Source organism: Musa acuminata, chromosome BXJ2-2 (genome assembly GCF_036884655.1).
Source record: "Musa acuminata AAA Group cultivar baxijiao chromosome BXJ2-2, Cavendish_Baxijiao_AAA, whole genome shotgun sequence".
NCBI classification, from domain to species: domain Eukaryota; kingdom Viridiplantae; phylum Streptophyta; class Magnoliopsida; order Zingiberales; family Musaceae; genus Musa; species Musa acuminata.
The window spans coordinates 4446835-4474226 of NC_088339.1; the positions used below are offsets into that span (position 1 = coordinate 4446835).

A 27392-nucleotide genomic window follows, 5' to 3' on the forward strand; every position below is an offset into this window, starting at 1 on the left:
TGGTCCAAAATCTACTCGTGAAGATGCAAATAGAATTTATCATAAGCACAATGCGTCCCTTATAGTGTAATTCTTTTGAGTCCCAAGTGTAATGAGCCACGGAGCTTGGTGCTTCCTCCAATTTTTTTATAAACTTACTAGTCTCTGAATCTTCCTGCCATTCCATCTTAATATCCTTAAGAAAGTTGTTGGTCGGAAGTGAAATGGCCGAAACTTCAGCTTGCTCGGGTAGCTGCGAAAGCGCATCTGCAAGAACATTCTCTTTCCCCTTTTTGTAAGTTATTTCATAATCAAATCTAAGAAGTTTTGTTACCCATTTTTGCTGCTCAGGGGATGATATCTTTCGCTCCAAAAAGTACTCGAGGCTTTTATGGTCAATTTTAATTTGAAATCGTCGACCAATCAAGTAGGGTCTCCACCTCGTTGCTGCGCGCACAATGGCAAGCATCTCCTTATCATATGTTGACTTATTTTGATGGGAGGGAGATAATGCCTTGCTAGTGTATGTGAGTGGTTGACCATCTTGCATGAGAATGGCTCCAATTCCAACTCCAGATGCGTCGGCCTCAATAATGAAGGGTCGGTTGAAATCTGGTAGTGTTAGCACCGGCGTCGTCGTCATGGCTGTCTTAAGTTTGTCGAAGGCAGCGGAGGCTCTGTCCGACCATTGGAAGACATCTTCTTTCAGTAAGGAAGTAACTGGTGCACTAATCTCTCCATAGTTTTTCACGAACTTGCAGTAGTAGCTTGTTAAACCCAGAAAGTCATGTAGCAATTTTATGTTCCTCGGGGTCAGCCAGTTTTGCATTGCTCCAATTTTGAAGGGGTCTACTGCCACACCTTCCTCTGATATGATATGCCCAAGATATTCCACCTTAGAAGAAAGCAAAAATTCATAGTGGTTGTTGTGTGTTCAAAAGGTGGTTTTCGGTATGTCTTCTTCGCATACTCGTATTTGATGATACCCGGATCGAAGGTCCAGCTTTGTAAAGATTTGTGCTCCCTTTCATCTAGTAATTCATCTGCTATTGGAATAGGGTATTTATCCTTGATGGTTATTCCATTGAGAGCTCGGTAATCAACACATAATCGCCATATTCTATCCTTCTTTCGTATGAGGAGCACCGGTGAAGAATAGAGGTTGTAACTTGGCCGAATAACTCCTGTTTTGAGCATTTCTTTTACAATCCTTTCTATTTCATCCTTCGGGAGATATTGATATGGCCGAGTATTTGCTGGAGGTTTGCCTGAAAGAGTCATTATATAATGATCATGCCGACGGGTAAGAGGTAGGTTGTACGGTTCGTCAAATATATCTGAAAATTCAGCAAGCAAAGGAAGTAGGTTTGGATCTTCAAATTGTATTGGCTCTCCCTTAGTTTGCTGCTCAAGTTGTATAAAAAATATGTTGCATGCTTTATGCAAAACCTTCTCCATTTGTTGTGTGCAAATCGTCGTTATGTCGCCCCCACGTTTCCCGTTCAGTATCACCTGTTTCTCCTTACTGTAAAATTTCATAATTAGTTGCATAAAATTTCAAGAAATATCACCTAATGTCGTCAACCATTTAATTATGAACATAGCCTTATGATCATCAGGAGGGAGAAGGAAGAAATATGCAATTATCTCTTGGTCCTGCAGCAATAGTTTCTCCTGTGGGCGCCTACGATCACAATTCAAAATCCGTCCGTCGACGACCTTAACGTCAAACCTGCTGCAATTCTCAATAGGTAAGGCCATCTGGATAGTAACCTTACTATTTATAAAGTTATTAGAACTGCCCGTGTCAATGAGAACAGTGATCGGTTGTTGTTTGAGAAGGCCTCCAACTTTCATCGTTTCCGGGTTTGAGTAGCCGGCTAGTGCATGCACCGTAACTTCAGTCGGTTGTGGCTCTTCTTCTGCATCTTCTTCTTCATGTTCAAGGCTCTCTTCTGGATGTTCAATGACCTCTTCTTCTATTGGTTCAATCATAAGAAGTCTCCCTTTACTACAGCGATGCTTACGGCTCCACGGCTCGTCACAATGCCAACATAACCCCTTCGTATATCGCTCCCGAAGCTCTTCTCTTGTTAACCTCTTTGGTGTAGGGACTTGGTCAATAGTAGGGGGGGCTGAGGGCTTCAATATTACTGGTTGAGGAACGACCCTAGTCCTCCGAGCTTCATGGTTCAATTGCTCCTCTTGATGTCGTGCGAAAGAGATGGCTGCCATAAGCGTATACGGTTGTCGCGCTTTAACTTCTCCTCGGATCTCCGGCTTCAAGCCCTCAATGAAGGTCCTCAATAGCTATTTTTGAGACCAATCATGATTTTGATTAGATAACCTTTCAAACCTGGTTTGGTACTCCTGAATGGTGGAGGTTTGTCGGATCTTTGCTAGTTGTTCGTCAATATTCTCGTAATCGGTTGGTCTGAAGCGGATCAGCAGTCCTTCTTTGAATTGTTGCCATGAAAGGACTCCATAAGTATGTTCAAACTGTTTAAACCACTGTATAGCATCCCCTTCAAGACGTATAGCTGTAATTTTCACCATAGATGCATCTGCGATTTTGTGGTACCGAAAATATCGCTCCGCGTGTGAGATCCAACCAATCGGGTCTCCTTCTTCCCATCTAGGGAAGTCCACTCTCATGCATGGATAGTTGGGGTCGGTCATAGAGCCTACCCTCCCTTGGAAGTCATCTCTTCGGGCTTGGTGTGATTGGGCAAAGCTCTCTCCTTGATATGATTTCTTCAGGCTTAGTGGTCGGCCCAATCTGAGTTCGGTAAAGAGCGTCCGAATCTTATCCTCCATTCGCGCCTCCAAGGCTTTGAATTTAGCATTGATTGCCTCCTTAGATGCCATAGTATATGACCCCAAATCAATGATGTTAAGATCTCTCTTTTGCTGTTGGGTTAAAGGCATGTATAGGTTGAGAGAAGTGATGGTCGAAAGTGTTGGTGGATTGGTGGATGTAGGCTGCGGTTTAGGCTTGTTTTGTGGCTGTTTTGGGTACAGTTTAAGGGTGTAGTTTGGTAGAGTTTTAGGGCTGTGGATGAAAGTTTTGGATCTGTGGTAGATGGTAGCAGAGGTTTGACAGAAATCCGTGGAAGTTGCAGCAAGTATGTGCTGTCTTGTAAGAGTAGAATTGTCGTCGAAGAAACAACGGTTTCTCGACGTAATTTCCACCAAAAACTTGAGAGAATTGAGGAGAAAATTGATAGCAAAATCACAGTTTATATGACAGCAAGGATATCTAATTTAATCAAGAAAATTTCGGCAGTATAACAGTAAGAAAATTGGTGCAAGTTGCGATAGCAGAATTCTCGTCGAGAAATTTCAGCGGGTTACGATGAAAATTTGCAGCAACACAAAATCATTTTTTTGAGATGAATTTCTTTATAGATCAATCTTAGATGGAAGCCAAGATGATCTATGAAGTGTATAAGAAATTTCATTAAAAAAAGATTGCAAATAGATGGGTTAAGGCAACGATATGCAACTGAAATTTTCTGCAGCATAGATTTTCAAGTGCAGCAGATTGGACATAAAAGATCAGTAGTTTATATTGAGAATTTTTCGATAAAACCAAAGGGAAATCCACTGTTAGGAAGTGTCAAATATTTCATAAAAATTTCGTAGAAATTTGGATAGAAAAAGCACAGTTGCAAGATCAAACAGATGGTGCTATGCGGCTTGAATTCTGCAATTCAAGTGCAGCAGATTGGACATAAAAGATCAGTAGTTTATATTGAGAATTTTTTGATGAAACCAAAGGGAAATCCACTGTTAGGAAGTGTCAAAGATGTAATAAAAATTTCGTAAAAATTTGGATAGAAAAAGAACAGTAGCAAGATCAAACAGATGGTGTTATGCGGTTGGAATTCTGCAATGTATCTTTCGTCGTAGAGATGAAAACTTTGTGACGAAAAGTTTATGCAGCAATATAGGAACAATTTTTTTTTTTGGATTTTCGAATAAGGATAACTAAATTGCAGCAGCAGTAAGGTAGGAAACCAGAACCTGTTGCAATTCACGGGGAGATCAAAGGATGATCCGCGGTGGTGGAGATGATGGCGGAATTCGGTGACGATCTTTTAAGCAATTGTGGGAATTGCTTTGGGCGGTTGTGGAGGGTTGATGGATGGCTGTGGAAGGGCAGCGAGACGCCAAGAACGCTGCTCTGATACCAGGTGTTAGAACCCTTGCAGATTCTAAACTTGGGGTTGATCTCTTTAGGGGATCGGCCTCCTTGGAACTCTATAGGGGTTCCTCCCTCCAAGTTGCTGCTCAAAGGCTGCAGAAAAGATTCATCTATTGCTTATCAAAAGAGAAGGAATACATGACTATTTATAGGGCTTCTAAACCCTAACTCCTAATAGGACTCCTACTTAAAACTCTTACTTCTATCCAACTCCTAATAGGACTCCTATTCAAAACTCCTATTCCCTTATAACTCCTAATTCTTCTCTAAGAAAACACCTCCTACATGAATGCCCCTCTCAATTAGGACTCTCCTAGCTAGAGTCCTAACAGTTTTAAATGGATGCCCTCTCAATTAGGACTCTCTTAGCTAGAGTCCTAACAGTTTTACATGAATGTCCCTCTCAATTAGGACTCTCCAAGCTAGAGTCCTAACACCCCCCCTGCCCGTTGGGAGCCAGGGGTTATTTATAAGTGGGTTTGATGTTACCTGATGTGTCATCCTACCGGGGCAGGGTCGTACCTTTGATGGCGTCTGTCGTCGTCGTGGTCGTCGCGTGGAAGGCCGAGCTGCCGTAGGGCATGGGGGATGTCAGTCAGCGCCGTCCCCTGCCTCGGCCGGCCATGGGGGGTCAGCCGAGGGGGTTGTTTGGGTACGGTGGGTATGGGTGCGTGTCGTGTCGTCGTTAACGCTCGTTCTTGGGCAGTGTGTCGCACGGGGTGTCTGACGTAGGGGTGTATTACGCCAAATCTGGGGTGTTATGTCATGTCAGTTTTTTACCCCTATCAACTTCAATTTTCTGCCCAATCAGCTTTCCCAATATTGGAAAAATAAATTCTTATCACCGGTTAAAATCCCAAGATGACTTTTAATTATTTTATAAGTTTTTAATTATTATTTTTATTTATTTTTAATATTAAAAATGGTAAAGAATTGAGTATGCTTGGTGGATTGTTTCGATTGTTAGGATCAAGAGTGTCACTAAGAGGGGGGGGGAGGGAGGTGAATAAGCGTAGTGAAAAAAACGTTAATTCCGAAAAATATTCGTTTCGATTCAATCCGTTTCAGAAAAAAAATTGAACTTGAAAGCTTTCTAAAAATGCAAAGAGAATGTTTAGGAAGTTTGCAGTAATGTAAATTACACAAATAGAAAAGCAAATCAGAATTTAGAGTGGTTCGGTCTTTGTGACCTACATCCACTTCCGATTCCTCCTCCGTCGAGGTCACCAACATCTCCTAATGGTCTTCCTTCAATAGGCGACGACCAACCACCTCTTTACAGTGCTTTCTCCTTTTCACGGGTTTAGGAGATAACCCTTACAAGTCTCACACCTCTCTTGAATGATCTCAACACTTAGAAAGGGAGGAGGAGGACTATAGTACTTTTACAACACTTTAACACTTTAAAGATTCAAGATTATACCAATACTTTGGTGCCCTTTCATGCAGAAAAGGGTGGGGTATTTATAGGCCCCAATGGCTTCAAAATTGGAGCCAAAAAGTGTCTCATCCCGATTTTCTAGGGTACTAGCGGTACCACCGTCATTACTGGGCAGTACCACCGCCCAGTCTGGGAGGTACGACCGCCTGACAGAGCTTGGAGACCGAGCTTTAGCGGTACCACTGCTTGACAGGGGTGATCTTCCGACGAACTCTCGGCAATCTTCCGACGAGCATCCGGCGAACTTCCGACGAACTCTCGACGAGCTCCCAACACACTTCTGGTACATCGTCCGAATCTTCGACTCTGGCCATCATCTGCTTTATGCCTTACTGCTATCGTAATTAATCCTACACACTTATCTCAACACATAGATTAGGTCAAACAATTCACCAATTGATTTCATCATCAAAATCCAAGATTTAACAATCTCTCATATTTTGATAATGGCAACCAATTGGTGAAGGAGTTAACCTTAACTCCCCCTATCTATATGTCATATTTTGAGAAAAGATATTTTTAAATTCAAGGATTTTGAATTCAAGCATCAAACTGATTAGTTATTATTCAATCATGCACAACATGATACTTATCATGATTCACCGATTCAAAATATGATACCACGTATCCATTTCAAATTTCAAAAGATGATAAGAATGACAATTCATTATGGTATCAATTGTAAATAGCAAGTTAAGCTTATGATACCTCATCATAACAATTTGATATGAAATCAAGCATGATACTAGGAATGAAACATTTAAAAGTAATCATGCCACATAAGTAATTATTCCACATTACGGTATATTTGATATTTTTTAAATATTTGTATTTGACGATACCGATCATATTTCAAGCATTTATGATAAGATACAAGCATATTTACGATAAGATACATTGCATATATTTACAATGCTAATGCCAATTAGTCATCAATTTTGTCATATTTTAGTATCATTTCTCCCCCTTTGTCATCAACAAAAAGGAGAACAATTCAACAATGCAAGTATGGTAAAAATTCAAACAAATTTCACACTAATTTATCCAATCAATATTGCATCGTTGCATGGTAACATTCAAAAGTTCTTAACATCAAAAGTTATCAACATTAAAGCGATCACAACAACATCAAAAGTTATCAACATTAAAGAGATAGATTCTCCCCCTTGTCATCAAGATTGCATGAAGAAGAGGAAGGAAGGTAAGGAGAGAATTCATTAAGAATTGAATTTGTGAAATGATTTGATTCAAAATATCATGTGAAATCAAATCGTCATTCTTGCAAGTAATCACCACACACTAATACTCATCTTTCAAGGATCAAGATATTCATCGGAATTCATAAAATTCATCTTTTATAAGAAGATTAAGAAAGAATTCATGGGAGAGGAGTATCAAAAGAAATTTACGAATAAAACTTCATAATTCAAAGCCGTTTCTCATTAAAAAATTCATAAAAGTTAAATCCGTGAAGGATGCATTTGTCAATGAATTCCATGTATCAAACATCATTAAGTTTTTTGATATTACGGATTTCATGAAAGCCCAAAAAGAAACCGAGAAAGTTCGAAAAAGATATACACCAATGATCATGCATTCGGACAATTTAACATCCCTAACTCTCTTCATTTAAAAGTTTTGTAAAGATATCGGGTAATTGATGTTTCGTATCAATAAACTCTAAAGATATGTTATGGTTATTAATATGATCTCTTATGAAATGATGTCTAATGTCAATATGTTTAATTCTAGAGTGTTGAATGAGATTTTTTGTTAAACATATTGCACATGTGTTATCACATTTTTTTTAAATGTTCTTAAGGTGAATCTTATAATCCTCTAAAGTGTTTTTCATCCACACAACTTGTGCACAACATACACTCGTAGCTATGCATTCATCTTTGGTTGTAGATAGTGCAATCGAGTTTTATTTCTTGGAAGACTAAGAGACAAGTGCATGACCTAAGAATTGATATGTTCCGGATATGCTTTTTCTATCTAATCTACATCCAGTAAAATCCGCATCAACATAAGCAATTAGTTCAAAGTTCTCAGATTTTGGATACCATAATCCTAGATTAGTGATTCCTTTAAGATATCTAAGATTTTTTTTAACTGCTTTAAGATAAGATAGCTTAGGATTAGATTGAAACCTAACACAAAGTCCTACGTTAAACATGATGTCTAGTCTAGTTGCGGTGGGGTATAGTAAACTACCTATCATACCCCTATAAGCTTTTTTATCAAAATTTTCTCTACTTTCATCAATGTCTAATTTAGTGGAGGTACTCATAAGTGTATTGATAGCCTTTGAATTATTTATTTTAAACCATTTTAGCAAGTCTAATGCATATTTTGTTTGACTAAAAAAAAAATCATCATTAAGTTGTTTGATTTATAATCCTAAAAAGAAGATTAGTTCGGCCATTAAACTCATTTCAAACTCTTGGCTCATACTTTTGGCAAATGATTCGTACAAAGATTCATTCATAGAACCAAAAATAATATTATTAACATAAATTTAAACAGTAAAAAAATTATTTTTAATTTTTTAATAAATAATGTGGTATCGACTTTGTCTTAAAAATTATTTTGAATCAGAAATAAGCTAAGTCTCTCATACCAAGCCCTTTGGGCTTGTTTCAATCTATAGAGAGCTTTAGTTAATTTAAACACATGATTAGGGAAATTATCATTCTCAAATCCGAAAGGTTGTTCAACATATACTTCTACGGAAATAAAGCCATTAAGAAAAATACTTTTGACATCCATTTGAAATAACTTAAAATTATTACTACTAGCATAGGCAAGGAGCATCCTTATGGCTTCTAATCATGCCATAGGAGCGAATGTTTCTTTATAATCAATACATTCTTCTTAGTTGAAATCCTTGGCCACTAATCTAGCCTTATTTCGAACCAAGATACCAAATTCATCTTGCTTGTTTCTAAAGACTCATTTAGTACCAATAGCTAAATGGTCATTTGGCCTAAGAACAAGTTTCCACACCTCATTCCTCTCAAATTGATTCAACTCTTCTTGCATTGCGATAACCCATGAATCATCTTTCAAGGCCTCGTCAATGCATTTAGGTTCAATTTGAGAAAGAAAAGCGGCGTTGACACAAAAATTTTTAAGAGAAGAACGAGTTTGAACCCCTTTTGATGTGTCTCCTATTATTAGCTCCTTAGGATGAGGATATACGTACTTCCATTCCTTGGGTAAGGATGTTTCGGAATAAGATGCATCCAAATTGCTAGTTGAAGGAGAAGGTTCATTTAAATTCAAAGCATCAAAATTAAGATCATCATCAAGCTTATTTTTCTTAAGATCAAAATTTTCATTAAATAAAACATGAATAGACTCTTCTATAACTAAAGTTCTTTTATTAAAAATACGAAATGCTTTAGAAATAAAAGAATAGCCAAGAAAAATTCCTTCATCAAATTTTGCATCAAACTTTCCTAAGATATCTTTTTCATTCAAGATAAAACATTTACAACTGAAAACTTTAAAATATGAAATATTGGGTTTTTGGTTATTCCACAATTCATAAGGAGTTTTAGAAAGTGATGGTCTTACTAGAACTTTCTTCATGACATAGCATGTCATATTAACGACTTCAACCCAAAAATATTTGGGTAGGCTATGTTCGTTTAATATGGTTCTTGTCATTTCTTGTAAGTTTCTATTTTTTCTTTCTACTACTTCATTTTGTTGAGGATTTCTTAGAGTAGATAAATTATGGTTGTATCCATTAGATTCACAAAAATTTTGGAATTCACGGTTTTGAAATTTGCCACCATGATCACTTCGAATTGATGAAATCATAAAGCTTTTTTCATTTTGAACAAGTTTACAAAACTTAGAAAAATACCTAAAGCAATCACTTTTGTGTGACGAAAAGTATATCCAAGTGTATCTACTATAATCGTCTACAATGACAAAAGCGTATTTGCTAACTCCTAGGCTTGATGTATTAATTGATCCAAATAAATCCATATGAATTAATTGCAATGGTCTAGATGTGCTTATTTGATTCTTTGGTTTGAAACTATCTTTTATTTGTTTTCCTAATTGATATACATTACACACAATGTCTTTAACGAAGTTAGGAATACCTCTTACAAATTCTTTAGATGAGATTTAAGAGATTAGTTTCATGCTATGATGACCTAATCTCCTATGCCAAAGCCAAGCATCGCCATTCAAAACCAAAAAACACATTTCATTACGAAGATCATCAATGTCAATAGTGTATATATTATTTTGTTTTAGGGCAATCATGGATGTGTTTTTGTATGGTTTTTCAATGATGCAAGCATTGGATTCAAATCTAATGATGTATCCTTTATCACATAATTGACTAATGCTCAAGAGATTTGTTAGGAACGAGTTGGGACTAAGAGGGGGGGGGGGATGAATTAGTGCAGCGGTAAAATTACGTCGGTTCTGAAAATTTCTTTCGTTTCGTACCATAAAATCGATTACGGAAACTTGCTCAACTTGAAAGCGTATTCGTAAACATGTTGAAAGCAGTAAGAAAGTAAGGAGGTTTGCAGTAAGGTAAGTTGCATAAAAGAAAAGCAAACCAGATTTTTATAGTGGTTCGATCGTCATGACCTACATCCACTCCACCGATTCCTCTTTCGTTGAGGCCACCGGCATCCACTATCGATCTTCCTTTAATAGGCGAAGATCAACTTCCTTTTTACATCCCTCTTCTCATTTTCACAAGTTTAGGAGATAACCATTACAAGCACACACTCCTCTCTAAACAGAATTCTAAGTTTAAGCTAAAGGAGGAGATTTCTCAAGAGATTTCTATAGCGTTTTCTCACTTTTAAACTCTCTATGCTTATATGTGTTAACCAGGGATAATATGGGTATTTATAGGCTTCAAGTTGATTCAAACTTGGAGCCTAAAAAGGTCTCATCCTAGGTTTCCTGGGTATTGGTGATACCACCGTCGTTCCTGAGCGGTACTATCGTCACAGGATCTGCCATTGGGCGGTACTACCGCCTGATAGGGGTGGTACCACCGTTGGTAGCATTACTGCCGACGGTACCACCACCCATCCTAGGCGGTATCACTGCCCAGAATACATGGGGTGCTGTTTCCTAGGCGATGCCACCACTGGCCCTAGCGGTGGCATCGCCGACCAAGGTTTCAGCACCCTTGTCGGGCCTTGAATCCAGCCCAAACCAACCCAACTTCGGGCCTAGTTGACCCCTAACAGAGTTGATGGAATTACCTCCCAATCCCAACTCCAATTATGTGCTAACTACGATTCCTAAGACATAATCTAAGCAAGATAAGTCTGGTTTCTTCCGGCGAGCTTCCTGCGATCTTCCGGCGAACTTACAACGATCTCTCGGCAATGTTCCGGCGGTCTCCCGGCAAGCTCCTGGACTTCACGATGATCTTCTTGACGAGTTCTGATGAACTTCTTTGGCAAGCTCTTAGACTTCTTGGTTGGTTTCGGCAGAACTTCCGACGAACATCCAAACTTCCGACGAACTCTCGAACTCCCACGAAATCGCATTCTTGACTCCGGGACTTCATTTTGCTTTATGCCTTGCTATCGTAGTTAATCCTGCATACACAAAAACACACTTCGATCTAAACAATTATTACTAAGCATGAATCATGTTGTCCGACATGTTATTGGTCCATCAACGCTTCGTCCGATTCTTCGACGCATAGTCCGATCTTGCAGCTTATTGCCCAATCGGCCAATTGATCTCTACAACTCCAATATCCTTGGCACAATATCCGCTCTTCTTGGCCCGATGCCCAAATCCATGGCCCGAAGCCTTCTATCGATACGTCGACTGATCTTCCGGCCCGACGTCTAATCTTCTAACATGTTTTCCTCCAGCCCAACATAATTCTTCCTGCTTTAATTGTCTCTCCTTGATCGAAGCATCCTGCGTCACTCAAAATGCAGATCAAATCATAAATACTATCAATTGGTTTCATCATCAAAATCCAAGATTCAACAATCTCCCCCTTTTTGATGATGACAACTAATTGATGACGGAGTTAACCTTAACTCCCGGAGTTTAAACAAACTCCCCCTATCAATATGCCATATTGATAGAACATTGAATTCAAGCTGAATTCAAGTCGTTGCAAATATCATCATGAATATTTGCAACACGTCATCATGCATAATTGATCATACTTCTCCCCATTTGTCATCAACAAAAATGAGAAGTTTCAACTATCAAGTGTTTGAGATATAAGTTCAAACCATTTCATGAAAAACATAATATCAAGTTTTATCATCATACAATTTGTAAGCTATAAAATTTAGCAAGTGTTACATCATGCAAGCTATCAAGTTTTAGATATGCAAGGCAGTAAGATAGCAAGTTTACAACATACAAGCTAACAAAAATTTCGAAAGCAAATGCAAGATAGCTTTCTTGTTGAGGTGTGTAAGCTAGCGATTCTTGCTTCCTATTGCATTGTGCAAGTTACAAGTTTTGCTTCTTGAGATTGGCAAGATAGTGATGTTCAAGATAGCAAGTTCTTTTTTCTCTTTTAAGAAGTGTCATTTTTGCTTCCTTGGCAAAGTGCAAGCTAGCAAAATTTTACACTATTTTTTAACAATCAAGCTAGCAATTTGGCAAGTGTTACTTCTCTTTGAAGTACGAAGACTAGCAATTTTTTAAAAAATAATGCAAGATAACAAGCTAGCAAGATACAATGTTTTACATGAAGCAAGCTACATGAAGAATGTTTGCATCTTCTCTTTAGATGTGCAAGCAAGCAAGCAAGTTTTTGCATCTTTTTGACTTGTGCAAGCTAACTAGCAAGCTAGCTATCTCCCCTATTGTTATTGTCAAAATGAAGGAAAGAATACAATCTTGTATCTCTTTTTCCCTTTACAATAATTTTTAAATCATGACAAATGATGAATAATCAAAGATGAAAAATCAAGTCATGAATGTTAAAACAAATTTTCATCATGAATATTTCATCATTGCATGCATCATTATCATAAGTTAAAGTATTACATGCATAATACCAAATTATTATTTATAATTATATCAATATTTCAATCATTATTTTAATATGTTTGTGCATCATTATATTTTCAATTTACGACATGCACAATTTTAAAACATTATATATCATCCTTACTCTATGCATGATATTAAAAATAAGTTAATTATCATATCATAAATGATATAGCAAATTTATATCATTTTATAGCATCAACACAATATCATGAGTATTTCATGCATTCATATCATCACATTAAAAATATCAAAAATTAATTGGGTGATGAGATATATACTAAATGAATATAAGGGAGTTTCGAAAGATGAAAGAAAAATCAATTTCTGTTTACCATGTTCCAAATTTCAAAGCACATCATCTCAAGTTGCGAGAAAAATAAATCGTGAAAATATTATGATTCATTTGGACAAATATTCTCTTTAATAAACTGTAAGAAATCATTCGAGAATAAAAAGTGAGGGATCTTAATTCAATTAAGGAAAATATCAAGATTTAATTCCGAGAATCTAAGATCATGAGTTCAATAATACTTCCTTTTAATATATAGCAAGTAGAATCATAGGAGATCAAATAATAAAAGATCTTCAAAATAAATTTTCAGTCATGAATTTCTAAAAAGATATTCTCTTTAGTAAATCGTAAAAGGAAACGTAGGAGAAAAAGATTTCAATTCATGCATAAGAAATTTTATGATTCAAATTCAAATCTCAAGTAATTCCGAGGAGTCAAAATCATGATATAGGTAAAAACTCATTCAAATTCAAATCATCAAAATCTTTTCAAGAAAATTCAACGAAGACAACGTAAATAGATTGTCATGAGAACTTGATTCATGTATAATGTCTCAATTTTTTATGAATGTCATAAAACATGATTTATTTCAACAAATCTCTTCTTTTATAAGTGGATAAAAAAACATAGGAGATCTTGATTCGTGCATAAGAAATCTCAAGTTATAAATTTCAAAAAATCAAGATAAAACTCATTTAAATTCAAATCGTCAAATCAAGATCATTTTCAAGAGATTATATAAGGTAGATTTATCACTAAGAATCATTTGTTGAAAAATCGAAAAGCTTTAGAGGTATTTTCAAGAAAAATATATATTCCCCCTTTTTGTTTTAATCTAAGTGATTTGATTTCATACAAGCATGCCTAAGTTTTTTTTTTTTTTTTCGTATGAAAACCATACATCATGGTTTAAAACTGAAAAGGCCACATTCATTATTATAAAAATCGATAATCCATAAATCTCAAGAATCATCATGCATAAATTCGAAACATAAACTTATTGAGTATGATATCAAATCATTACTTCAAATAAAACATGATTTCATTAATCATAGAGCATCATTAAAACGTCAAGCATGATTTCATAAGGCATTTTTAATCAAAATCATTTTGTTTATTTATCATAAAACATTATCATTTTTAAAATTACTTAGCATGATCCCTATTTTTTTTGGCATTTTCATTACATCATTAAACATATAAATTTCAAGAAAAATAATTAAACTAAATTTAAAATAACTCATGAAAAGCATTATGTAATTTCGAAATAAATTAAAGGAGTTTCGTTTGAGTTGTTTACCTCATTGTAGAAAGCCATTAAGGCGTAGTTTGCCACCTCGCCTTTGTTTTTCTCCTCGTCTTCGGTGAGCTTGATTCATACAAAGTTGCCTTCTTCCCTTTTTCAAGTTTATTTTTAATTTTTTATTCTTGTTTTAAAATTTTCATAAGGAGTTCAAGTTCACCATCACTTGAGCTTATGCTCGAGTGGTCTTCGATTGTTCTTAGTCCGAAATCCTTCCTGTTCTTTGGAATGTGGTTCTTAAGTTCTTTACATGCATTGCATGTCATTTCATAGGTCATTAGAGACCCGATAAGTTCTTCGATCAAAAAAGTATTCAAATTTTTTTATTCTTGTATAGTCGTTATTTTCGAATCCCAATTCTTAGAAAGCGATCGTAAAATCTTGTTAACGAGTTCAAAATTAGAAAAGCATTTGCCAAGAGCTTTTAAACCATAGACGACATCCGTAAAACGGGTGTAAATGTCTCCAATGGTTTCACTTGGCTTCATTTGAAATAATTCAAAATCATACATTAAAAGATATATTTTAGAATCTTTTACTCTATTGGTGCCTTCATTTGTGATTTCGAGAGTATGACATATATTGAAAGTCGTTTCACAAGTAGAAACTCGATTAAACTCGTTTTTATCTAAGGCACAAAATAGAGTGTTCATAGCTCTAGCATTTAAAGAAAATGTCTTTTCTCCAAATCATTCCAATGGTTCATTGGATAAGAAGACATTCGAAAACCATTTTCAATAATATTCCATAAATTTAAATCCAAGGAAAGCAAAAAAACTCTCATTCGAGTTTTCCAATATATATAGTCTATCCCATTGAACAAGGGAGGACAAATGAGATAGTGACCCTATTGAAAGCTGAAAAGATCCATTTCTCTTAAGTGTTAAACCAAATGAGAAATACGAGGCTTTGATACCAACTGTTAGGAACGAGTCGGCACTAAGAGAGGGGGTGAATTAGTGCAGCGGTAAAATCATGTCGGTTCTGAAAATTTCTTTCGTTTCTTATGATAAAACCGATTTCGAAAACTTGCTCAACTTGAAAGCATATTCGTAAACATGTTGAAAGCAGTAAGCAAGTAAGGAGGTTTGCAGTAAGGTAAGTTTCACAAAAGAAAATCAAACCAGATTTTTATAGTGGTTCGATCGTCGTGACCAACATCTACTCCATCGATTCCTCTTCCGTTGAGGCCACCGACATCCACCATCGATTTTCCTTTAATAGGCGAATATCAACCTCTTTACACTCCTCTTCTCATTTTCACAAGTTTAGGAGACAACATTTACAAGCACACACTCCTCTCTAAACAGAATTCTAAGTTTAAGCTAGATGAGGGGATTTTTCAAGAGATTTCTACAACGTTTTCTCACTTTTAAACTCTCTATGCTTATGTATGATAACGAGGGATGAGATGGGTATTTATAAGCTTTAAATTAATTCAAACTCGAAGCCTAAAAAGGTCTCATCCTAGGTTTCCTGGGTACTAGCGGTACCATCGTCGTTCCTGGACGATATTACCGTCGCAAGATCTGCCACTAGGCGGTACCACCACTTGACAAGGGCAGTACCATTGCTTGACAGGTGCGGTACCATCACTGGCAGCATTACTACCGACGGTACCACCGTCCAGAATACCTGGGGTGTTGTTCCCCATGCGATGCCACCGTCGGCTAGGGTTTCAGCACCTTGGTTGGGCCTTGAACCTGGCCCAAACCAGCCCAGCTTCGGGCCCAGTTGGCCCCTAACAAAGTTGATCGGATTACCTTCTTGGCGAGTTCCGACAAGCTTCTTTGGCAAGCTCCTGGACTTCTCGGTTGGTTCCGACAAAACTTCTGACGAACGTCCGGACTTTCAACGAACTCTCGAACTCCCAACGAAATCGCATTCTTGGCTCCGGGACTTCATTTTGCTTTATGCCTTGTTATCATAGTTAATCCTATACACACAAAAACACACTTCGATCTAGATAATTATTACTATGCATGAATCATGTTGTCCGGCATGTCATTGGTCCATTGACGCTTCGTCCGATTCTTCGGTGCATCGTCCGATCTTACGGCCTATTGCCCAATCAGCCAGTTGATCTCCGTAACTCCGATATCCTTGATGCGATATCCGTTCTTCTTGGCCCGATGCCTGAATCTATGACCTGAAGCCTTCTGTCGATACGTCGACCGATCCTCCAGTCCGACGTCCAATCTTCTAACACGTTTTCCTCCAACCCAACATGATTCTTCCTGCTTTAATTGTCTCTCCCTGATCGAAACATCCTACATCACTCAAAACATAGATCAAATCATAAATACTATCAATTGATTTCATCATCAAAATATGAGATTCAACAAGATTATGCTTTAAGCCATCAACCAACAATACATCTTCAATCAAAAAGTTGGATTTCTTACCTATGGCTCCTTTGCCAATGATTTTACCATTGTTGTCTCCGAAGGTGACATACCCTTCGTTTAGGCTAGTGAGTTTAGAGAAGTCAGATGGATCTCCGGTCATGTGCCTTGAGCATCCACTATCAAGGTATCATCTCTTGCTCCTAGCTTGTGATGATAAATATTTTTATAAAAAAGGGTTATTTTTAGGTACCCATTTGACATTCGGTGCCTCAAAAATCGATCTACACAATTTATCATCTTGCATTAAGTCATTTAAGGTTTCTTTAGAAACCCAAATGAATTTATGTGGACTATATCTCTTAAGTGAACATTTATAGGCAACATATCTAAGTTTGCAACAAAAGTTGCATTTGGTGTGGAGTGATACATGCAAGGTAGGACCTTTAACAAAGGTAGTTAGATTTTGGTGAGAGCCACTCATAAATCTGATTCCGTCTCTTCTATGAATGTGACCCTTTTTAGTAAGGATCATGTTCAAGGACTTGCTATAAACCTCAAACTTTTCTAAGTTTATTTAAGTAGCAAGTTTTCCTTTTTAAGCATTTCTAATTCATTACATTTTGTGCAAGGAGCTAAACTATCATCATGCTCAATCTTTAGTCTATCAAAATCGCTAACAAGAGAAGCATGCTCTTTTTTCAATAATTTATATTTTTTTACTAACTAATTACATTCATCAAATAAATAATAAAAAACACTTAGTAGTTCATCAAAAGATAAATTTGCATCTAATGAAATGCTTACCTCATCTCTAATAGCCATTAGTACATAGTGAGCAACTTGCTTGGTATTGATTGGCTCCTCTTCTTTGGATGCACTTGAATCATCCCAAGTTGCTTTAAGAGCATTCTTCTTCTTTGGTTACTTCTTCTTTGCTTTAAGACATTCGCTTTTGAAATATCCCGGCTTTTTACATTCGTAGCATATAATTTGAGTTCAAATTTATTTTTAAATTTATTTTTAAATTTGTTTTTAAATTTATTACTTTTTATGAATTTTTTGAACTTTCTTGTCAAGAGTGTCAAGTCATATCCTTTGAATTTTCTTTCAAGTGGTCTTCTTGAGTTCTTAGTTTTATGTTCTTTAGAAGATTGTTCTCAAGCTCTTCATGAGTATTACAAGTCATCTCATAGGTCATTAGTGACCTGATTTGTTCTTCGAGAAGAAAGTTATTTAAGTCCTTGGCATCTTAAATGATCGTTACTTTAGGGTCCCAATTCTTTGGAAAAGATCTTAAAATTTTATTAACAAGTTCAGAATTCGAGAAACTTTTACCAAGTCCTTTTAGACCATTGATGGTATCTGTAAATCGGGTGTATATGTCTCCAATGGTCTCACTAGGTTTCATCCGAAACAACTCATAAATATGGACTAAAAGATTAATTTTCGACTCCTTTACTCTACTAGTGCCTTCGTGAGTAACTTCTAGTGTGTGCCAAATATCAAGAGCTGTTTCACAAATAGCCACTCGATTGAGCTCGTTTTTATCTAAAGCACAAAACAAGACATTTATAGCCTTGGCGTTTAAAGCGAAAGTCTTCTTCTCCAAGTCATTCCAATCGTTCATTAGAAGAGAAGACTTTTGAAAACCATTTTCAACAATGTTCCATAGCTCAAAATTTATAGAAATAAAAAAAATCCTTATTCTAGTCTTCCAATATGTGTAATTCGTTCTATTGAACATGGGCGGACGTGTAATTGAGTGGCCCTCTTGGTTGCTGGAAAATATCATCTATTGGGGTGGGGGGTGAATTAGTGCAGCAAAAAAAACATCGATTCCAAAAAATATTCATTTCGATTCAATTCGTTTTAGAAATAAATTGAACTTGAAAGCTTTTGTAACAGTGCAAAGAGAATGTTAAGAAAGTTTGTAGTAATGTAAATTGCACAAATAAAAAAGCAAACCAGAATTTAGAGTGGGTCGATCGTTATGACCTACATCCACTTCCGATTCCTCCTCTGTCGAGGTCATCGGCGTCCACTAATGGTCTTCCTTTAATAGGCGAAGACCAACCACCTCTTTACAGCACTTTATCAGTTTCACGGGTATAGGAGATAATCCTTACAAGTCTCACACCTCTCTTGAATGATCTCAATACTTAGAAAGGGAGGAGGAGGACTCAAGCACTTTTACAACACTTTAACACTTCAAAAATTCAAGATTATGTTAATACTTTCGTACCCTTTCATACAGAAAATGATGGGGTATTTATAGGCACCAATGGATTCAAAATTAGAACCAAAATGTGTCTCATCCAAGTTTTTCGAGGTACTTACGGTATCACTATCATTACTAGGCGATACCACCGCTTGACACTTGACACTGGGTGGTACGACCGCCTAACAGGGGTGCTACCACCGTTGGCAGCATTAACTACCGATGGTACCATCGCCCAGAACACTTCGGAGATCGGGTCAGCCAAGCGATGCCACCGCCAGCCGTGATTTCAAGTGCTAAATGGGCTGTTCAATCTGACCAAATTCAACCGTATTAAGGGCCTAATTGACCCCTAACCGAGTTATTGGGATTACCTCCTGATCCTAACTCAACTAATGTTCTAACTATGATTAAGGCAAGCAATTAGTCTGGTATGTCGATTTTTCTTTTGGCGAACCTCCTGCGAACTTCTCGACAAAACTTTCAACGAGCGTCCTACGAACTCTCGACGATCTTCCGACGAGCTCTCGGCAATCTTCCAACGAGCTCTCGGCGATCTTCCGATGAGCCTCCGGCGAACTTCCTTTGAACTCTCGACGAGCTCCCGACACACTTTCGGTACATCGTCCGAATCTTCAATTTCAATCCATCATCTGTTTTATGTCTTACTGTTATCGTAGTTTATCTTGCACACTTATCTCAAAACATAAATTAGGTCAAACAATTCGCCAATTGATTTCATCATTAAAATCTGAGATTCAACATCATTCACTACGTTTATGTTTAATAAGTCTTGAAAGCATAGATTTTGAATCCAATTTTTTTTATTTTTTTTAAATAATGAGTTAGACCTTTCTATACGACTCTATATATATTTTTTTTTGATAAAACCCTTCAATATATTTCACTCCTTCCCATCTTCTTATAAAGAGAGAAAAGCAAAGATCATGCAGCAGTGCAGATTTAATTAGATCATGATGGTAAGATAGTTTGGAAATCATAACAAGATAATGGTGAACAAAGGTGTCAGAAATTATAACAAAATAAAGATTATGTTGTAATTGGGAGGAGAGGAGAGGAAGTCAGCCAAGGCATTCTACGCAAGTGCATTTCCTTCAAAACAACAGAAGAACTGGTCGGAGCCCAGTGCATTTCATCATCCAGTATAAACGAGAAAACAAAAAAACAAAAAAAAATTGAACATACAGGAGTGGGTCCTCAGAAACATGCTTATGGTTTTCACCAAGATGAAAAAGATCAGGTCTCAAAGATTCCATGCCATCATCGGACCCAATAACACCAATCGTTGAGAGAAGAGATGACAAAAAGGAAGAAAAATCCAATCTTGACGATGAAAGAGCGAGGGGGAATGACAAATTTCGGAGAAATTATTCGCTGCACCTTGCGGAACAAAGGGGGCGAAGCCACTCAGCATCTCCTCGCGAAGCCAATTTAGCCCTCTCGAAAAGCCATCCTCCTCGATCGTACACATAAAGATTGGCAATCAGAAGGCCACTTGCTCGCTCTCTCTCTCTCTCTCTCTCTCTCTCTCCTACAGGAAGAGCAGTATTACCATCTCTGTAGCCAAAAATAATAATAAATAAAAAACAAAGCAAAACGAGGTACAGAGGAGCGCTGGTCACTGCTTGCCGCTCGCTGCAACCTAGCTGAGGCCCTTCTCACATCTTCCGATCCCCATCTACAAATACATATATATATATAGAGAGATCTTTGAGTCCAGAAATTAGGGTTTGAAAGGATTGAAGAGTCGGGTTATGTGGTCGTACTAATTTACGGAAGTGACACGACAGGTGGATGAGAAGGCTCAAAGTCAAAAGTGAAGTCCAAATGGACCGGTCCACTAATTATACATTTCCCAGCGTACCATGCATGACCCACGTCCAACCAACCAAACAAAATTCCTAAATCCATTTGACTTTCGTATTTATATAAAAACAAAAAAGAAGAGTCTTCATTTTATTTTTCTTTTCTTTTTTTTGTTGTGACTTAACCATCCATCACGTTTTTGCCAGCTAATTCAAATTTGTCGGAGGTCTGTATCTTTTGAATATTTATTATTGAAGTACGTAATCAATAATAACTTTCATCAAATAAAAAAAATTATATTATTCTTATATTTTATTCTTATATAATGTTAGACTATAATCCATAAAGTTACTTCGACACATTTCACTTTCATTATGTTATATCATTTTGACAGGACACTTTTCACCTTAATTACACTTTTTTACATATTAAATTTTAATTATTCAAAGTCCTACATTCGTTAACGAGAGTCTCCCGATCCTCATTTTTAACAAATTAAAAAAAAAAAAAATTTCTCATTAAACAGGAGATAATATTCATTCCTTCAAATACTAACCATGATTAATATTAGTTTGATTTGGTAATATATTTATACAATTATAAAATATTTTTAGCATCATAATATATTTTTAAATAATACTAGTGCAAATATAGATTAAACTAATATTAGATATATCATGAGTTTAACTTAAATTGTCTAGGTTGTGAGGTACTCATGTAATATCCATCTATAAAAGAGTCAGTTTAGAAGTAATCTTGTATAGGTCCAAGTGATCATTTAAAAAAAAAATAATTATATTTTAAAAAAGAGCAACAAATAAGTCCAAACATCTTATAAAAGAGATAGCTTACAGATAGCTTACAAGCAATTTAGTAAATACTAGGTGCATAATAAAAAAAGATAAAATAAAAATTTTAAAAGATAAATAAATAATCGTTAGTCCATAAATGATCGGTCAACATATATTTTAAAAGATTTTAAAGATGTCGGGGTGTAAGACAAGTCTACATATACTTTGTCTACAAACTTGTTTATCCAAACAAAGCTCATCTAGTGCCACCTAAGTGGTTTTAAGGGTCTAATATAGTTGTCATTTTATATAGCACCATAGCTCGTAAAAAAATATACTATGGCACATTAAAACTAGGTTATTTTAAAATAGTTTTGCCTAATTTAGTAAGTAATTATTATGTAACTTCATAAACTACTTTTGTTTACAAAAATCATGAAAAAAAAACTAGACAAAACATACCGTCAAACAATTGTATAAACAAGTATAATTAACTATCGATCTATTGATGAAGGTGTTGTAGGCATGCCATATGTGATGAGTGATGTGGATTGGGTTTGGAGATAATAGAGATCCATTTCTAAGTTTATCTCAAGCTTGAGGTGTCATTAAGTTAGGGATTCAAACCAAGGCCCTACAAAAATAACATCTGGAGTGTACTCAATAAAGTTTTTTCAATATTAGTTGATAAGAGATTCATACGATTCAATGAAATCAATAAAAGAGAGATTATCTTTTAGGAACAAATGAACTTTTATAATATGTTGAGAGGCCATGAAAAATATTGGGAATGATAAGACAAATCATCTAACCATCTATGAGCCATAAGACTATGTCAAATCAATGAGGTTTATAAGGTAATATTTTTTTTTGTTTAAACTCATGATTGCTAGCTACCATTATTGAGTCAATGTCCGAGCTAGTATTTACGTTGACACCATGTTATTGTCTTCATGAGATTAGGATCAAATTAACATATCGATCTGATAATTATAATATGTTATCGGATTGTCGATCACGTTGTTAGATTATATGATCCTATTTAATTAAAAAAAAATATTATATATCTGATTAGATTTTAATTATGGTTATCAATCAATAAAAATTCACTTATTAGAAATGAATAAGATCGGTTAATTATTTATCCTAGACTATAGAAGATACGAGAATTATTCTTCCTTATAATCACCGTTACAAAACTCGTGGTGTTCCATTCACAACGTTCCCTGAGCTATCGACCGTTGAACCAGATTCTCTCCGAAGCCAACGCTCATTGATTCCGATGCTTTGAAAGGGCTCTGTTCCGAATCACCAATGACGTCACCCAATACGTCTCCCGCGTTGGACCGGCCGGTTCCGTGGTCGCCAAGCCACCACGAACCCCACAACCGCACGAACCTTCTATAAATCGCCCGCCCGCCCACCCTGTCCTCTCGCGTCCTCTTCCTGCCCATCTTAGTGCTTCCTCCCTGCCTCCCGGAGACTCTTCTTCCGTTCTCACTCCAAAAACCGTGAGAAGAATGTGCCCCGCCGGCCGCGGCCTAGCCCCGGCCCCCCTCCGGCCGGCGTTCGACGTCCTCGACGCCGACCGCGACGGCAAGATAAGCCAAGACGACCTCAAGGCCTTCTTCTCTTCCGGCGTCGCCGCGGCCCTCTCGGACGAGGACATCGGTTCCATGATCTCCGCCGCCGACGCCGACCGCGACGGGCTCGTGGAGTTCGAGGAGTTCGAGCGCGTCCTTGGCCGCCCCCGCGGCGGGGACGGCGTCATGGCGGAGGCGTTCCGCGTGATGGATCGTGATGGGGACGGGAAGGTGGGGTTCGGGGACCTGAAGGCGTACCTGAAGATGGCTGGGCTGCCGGCCAGCGACGATGATATCTGGACGATGATACGGATGGGCGGCAGCGATGGGATTAGCTTTGACGCCCTCGTCAAGATCCTCGCCGTCGATCTCGCCAATGGCCCGTGAGCCGTTTGCTTTCTTTACTCGTTCGTTGGCTATGAGTTGTAACAGTAGAAGTCGTTTGTATTGACGGTGCAGGTGTTTGGTGGACCGACAACAAGCTTTTGCCATACATCGAACTTAGTTTCACAGGCTTAAAGATGCGTTGGAATTTTGCTCTTATTAAACAATCATATATTTCTCTCAGTTAGTCTTCTTTGGAAATTTTGTAGAATTAAATGTTTTAGAAATCAGAAATCAAGGTTTTGATTAATTAAAATAAAGGGAAGTTTAGGAAGTCTTCCCAAGTCAACTTTAAGCCTATGGTAGAAATTGAGGTCCCCACTAATTAAAGGTTTATTTATTAAGCTTGGATGGTTACTTGATGGATTGAACCAATCAAGCCTGGTTACATTGAACATTACTAGGTTGTTGTAAAGTGATGATTCACAGCTTTGAAGCAATCGAGTGAATTGGTTATCAGACCCCTAAGACCGATGCCTCCCTCCCGTCGCCGCACTTCTGTCTCCCCCTCACCGTTCCTGCCACCAGATCCTGGCACGAAGGGTTCCTCCTCAATGCTCCGCAAGGTATATTGGGACGGACTCTATTGTTGCTTGAACCCTTTTCATTTTTTTAATCTCTATTGACAGATCCCTCTCTCCCTCGCTTTGTCATCGGAACGTATCATAACTTTCTTACTGGATTTTGTTTAGTTTGATGAAGAAATATTATAATTTTGGCATAAATCATAGCGTCTTAATTAATTGGTAAGTTCCTTCTCTACCCCACTATCGTTTTTGAAAAATCTTTTTCGAAGATTTGATCTCTTTTTAATCCTATCATGGTCTTCATGGAAGCTGATTTTTTTTCTTTTTTATTTTCATTATGAGGCGAATGCCCTTAAGATCCTCGATAAAGGATCATGGAACCTTGTTGTTCGTTTTATAAATTTATCAATTAAATATTAAAATAAAAATAATTTTATATCTTACCTCTCTCATTGCTTTCTCTCTTACCAAATATCAGTTTGTCTTTCTCTCATTTGAAAGAAGAAAGATTCTTAGGATCATAATGCCGAAGGATGAATTAGTGATTTAAAAAATATTTTAGTTTAAAAATTAATTCAAAAAAATCGATATAAAAAAATATGCTTGACTTAGAATATAAATAAGTGTAATAAGCAATTAAATTAGAAAATAATGGCAATGAAGTGCAAAAAAGAAATACATACCAAATTTATATTGGTTCGATCATCACGATCTATGTCCACTCCTGATTCCTCCTCCGTCGAAGTCATTGGCTTTCACTAACGATCTTCTTTCAATGGGCGAAGATCAACCACCCTTGTTATAACTTTTTTTCCTTTTCACGAGTTTAGAAGAGAACCTTTAGAAGTCTTACACTTCCCTTATAATAAACTCTTCCCTTATAATAAACTCTAGACTTTAAAGAGGATAGTGATTTTGAAAAAAACTTCAATTTAAAAATTAATTCAAAAAAATCGATATCGAAAATGTGCTTGACTTAGAATATAAATAAGTATAACAAGCAATTAAATCAGAAAACAATAGCAATGAAGAGCATAAAAGGAATACATACTAAATTTATATTTGTTCGATCATCACGACCTACATCCACTTCCGATTCCTCCTCCGTCGAGGCCATTAGCTTTCACTAATGATCTTCTTTCAATGGGCGAAGATCAACCATCCTTGTTATAACATTCTCTCCTGTTCACAAGTTTAGGAGAGAACCTTTATAAGTCTTACACTTCCCTTAGAATAAACTCTAGACTTTAAAGAGGATAGTGATTTCGAAAAAACTTCAGTTTAAAATTTAATTCAAAAAAATTGATATAAAAAATATGCTCAACTTAGAATATAAATAAGTGTAATAAGCAATTAAATTACAAAACAATGGTGATGAAGAGTATAAAAGGAATACATACCGAATTTATATTGGTTCGATCATCACAACTACGTCCACTCTCGATTCCTTCTTCGTTGAGGCCATTGGCTTTCACTAACGATCTTCTTTCAATGGGCAAAGATCAATCACCCTTGTTATAACTTTTTCTCTTTTTTCATAAGTTTAGAAGATAACCTTTACAAGTCTTACATTTCCCTTAGAATAAACTCTAGACTTTAAAGAGGAAGAGGGGACACTCAACACTTTTCAAGAGTTTACAACTTATAATAATAAGCATTTTAGTTTACTTTTCTTGCTATCTCAAGCAAGAATGAGTAGGGTATTTATAGGCTCCAAATAACTTCAAAAATGAGCCAAAATGTCTTATTCCCGAATTTTCTAGGGTCCCAGCGATACTACCGCTAATGCTGGGCGATACTACTACTTGCAGCATTGAGCACTAGCGGTACCATTGCCCACTCTGGATGGTACTACCACTTGATAATATAGAAGATCATGTACTAGCGGTAGTATTGCTAGTTTGGACGATACCATTGCCAGTTTGGGCGGTACCACCACTTGACACTAGCAAGACTATCGTCGGGTCTTCCGAAAAATGTACACTTCATACGTTTCAGCTCATAGGCGGTTCCACCGCTTAACCTAATTATGGGTCATTGAATGGACCTCCTAATAGGCCCAAATCAGTCCCGATTCAAGTCCAATGAGCCCCTAATTGAGTTACTATGGTTATACCCAAAACTAACTCAATTAAGACCTAAACTATGACAATCAAGACATAAATGATTACAAGATATAAATCTTATATTGTCCGGTATGTCATTGGTTCATCCGAACTCCTAACGCATCGTGCTTTCCTTTGGCATTTTGCGTGATCCATCGGTATGTTGACTCCCGTAATATCCGATCTTGACGCAATGTTTGATTCTTCTGGCCCGATGTTCGATTTATAACTCTGGCCTAATGTTTGATTCTTCTACTTCAATCGATTTACCTTTTCATGATCGAAGATAGTCCTGCATCATATTTCTCAAACATAGATTAGATCACAAACTCATCAATTGATTTCATCATCAAAATTTGAGATTTAATAATCTCTCCATTTTTTATGATGACAACTAATTGATGATGAAGTTTTAACTAAACTTTTCCTATCTATATACCATATCGAAATAAACTTGAATTTAGAAAAATGATAACCTTCTAATCATAATATCTTTGAATTCAAGTCAAAATAATTTTAATCATGAATCATAGTGATCATATGACATCTTATCAAAGTAATCATTACTTACTTTATATGCATATCATTGCATACATCATTATAAGTTAAAGTATTGAATTCTAAATCATCAAGGTACATTATAACATACATAATTCTAAAACATAAAATTTTAAATCAACATCACTTTGGGCATAATATGTATGATACCAAAACATAAAAAATTTTAAATCATTCATCATTACTTCTCCTCTTTTGTCATCAAAAAAAGGAGAAAAATACAACTATCAAGTTTTTGAAATATGCAAGCTAGTAAGTTCGTAAGTTTTATTTTTCTTTAGAATATACAAGCTAGCAAGTTGAAAAGTTTTACTTCTCTTTGAACTATGATGACTAATAAGTTTTGCTTCTCTTGGGATGAGTAAGCTAGTACTTTTTACTTCTCTTAAGATGTGCAAAATATCAATTTTCTTTTTTGCTTCTTTTGAGATGTGTAAAATAACACTTCTCACTTCTCTTGAGATGTACAAGAAGTATATGCAAGCTAATACTTCTTTTTCTCCCCTTTGTTATTATTAAAACAAGAAAGAGAAGGGAAAGATTCAATGGTGCAAAAATCTACATCAATGTTTCAATCATCACATGAAAAATTAAAGATCAAATCGTGAATATGAAAGATCATGAATCATTTTGACAAATCTCTTCTTTTATAAATAGACAAAAGAAGAAATCATAGGAAACAATCTTAATTCAAAAGAAAACTCAAAAAACCAAGAAATCAAGATAATGATTCATAAAAAAATATATGAGAAGAATTCATGCATTTGAAATATTCAACATGCCTAATTCTCTTCTAA

General features: G+C 36.4%; 1 protein-coding gene, 1 long non-coding RNA gene and 2 other non-coding genes across 4 annotated transcripts; 1 reads left to right on the top strand and 3 right to left on the bottom strand.

Moving 5' to 3' along the window:
- Positions 1–19897: 19897 nt before the first annotated feature.
- LOC135604892 (uncharacterized) lies at positions 19898–20634 on the bottom strand. The gene is made up of 2 exons (XR_010484258.1): positions 20447–20634; positions 19898–20372 (listed from the first exon to the last, which is right to left on the bottom strand). It is a non-coding gene; the product is annotated as an uncharacterized LOC135604892 (long non-coding RNA).
- Positions 19900–19984, bottom strand: LOC135606351 (small nucleolar RNA snoR118). Its single transcript, XR_010484804.1, has one exon. It is a non-coding gene; the product is annotated as a small nucleolar RNA snoR118 (small nucleolar RNA).
- On the bottom strand, positions 20035–20109 carry LOC135606343 (small nucleolar RNA R66). The gene has a single exon (XR_010484796.1). It is a non-coding gene; the product is annotated as a small nucleolar RNA R66 (small nucleolar RNA).
- A 2244-nt stretch (positions 20635–22878) lies between the features above and the next one.
- Positions 22879–23588, top strand: LOC135604893 (calcium-binding protein CP1-like). The gene has a single exon (XM_065094544.1). It carries the CDS (start codon positions 22959–22961, stop codon positions 23406–23408), a length of 450 nt encoding a protein of 149 aa, XP_064950616.1. The 5' UTR covers positions 22879–22958; the 3' UTR covers positions 23409–23588.
- The last annotated feature ends 3804 nt before the right edge of the window (positions 23589–27392 follow it).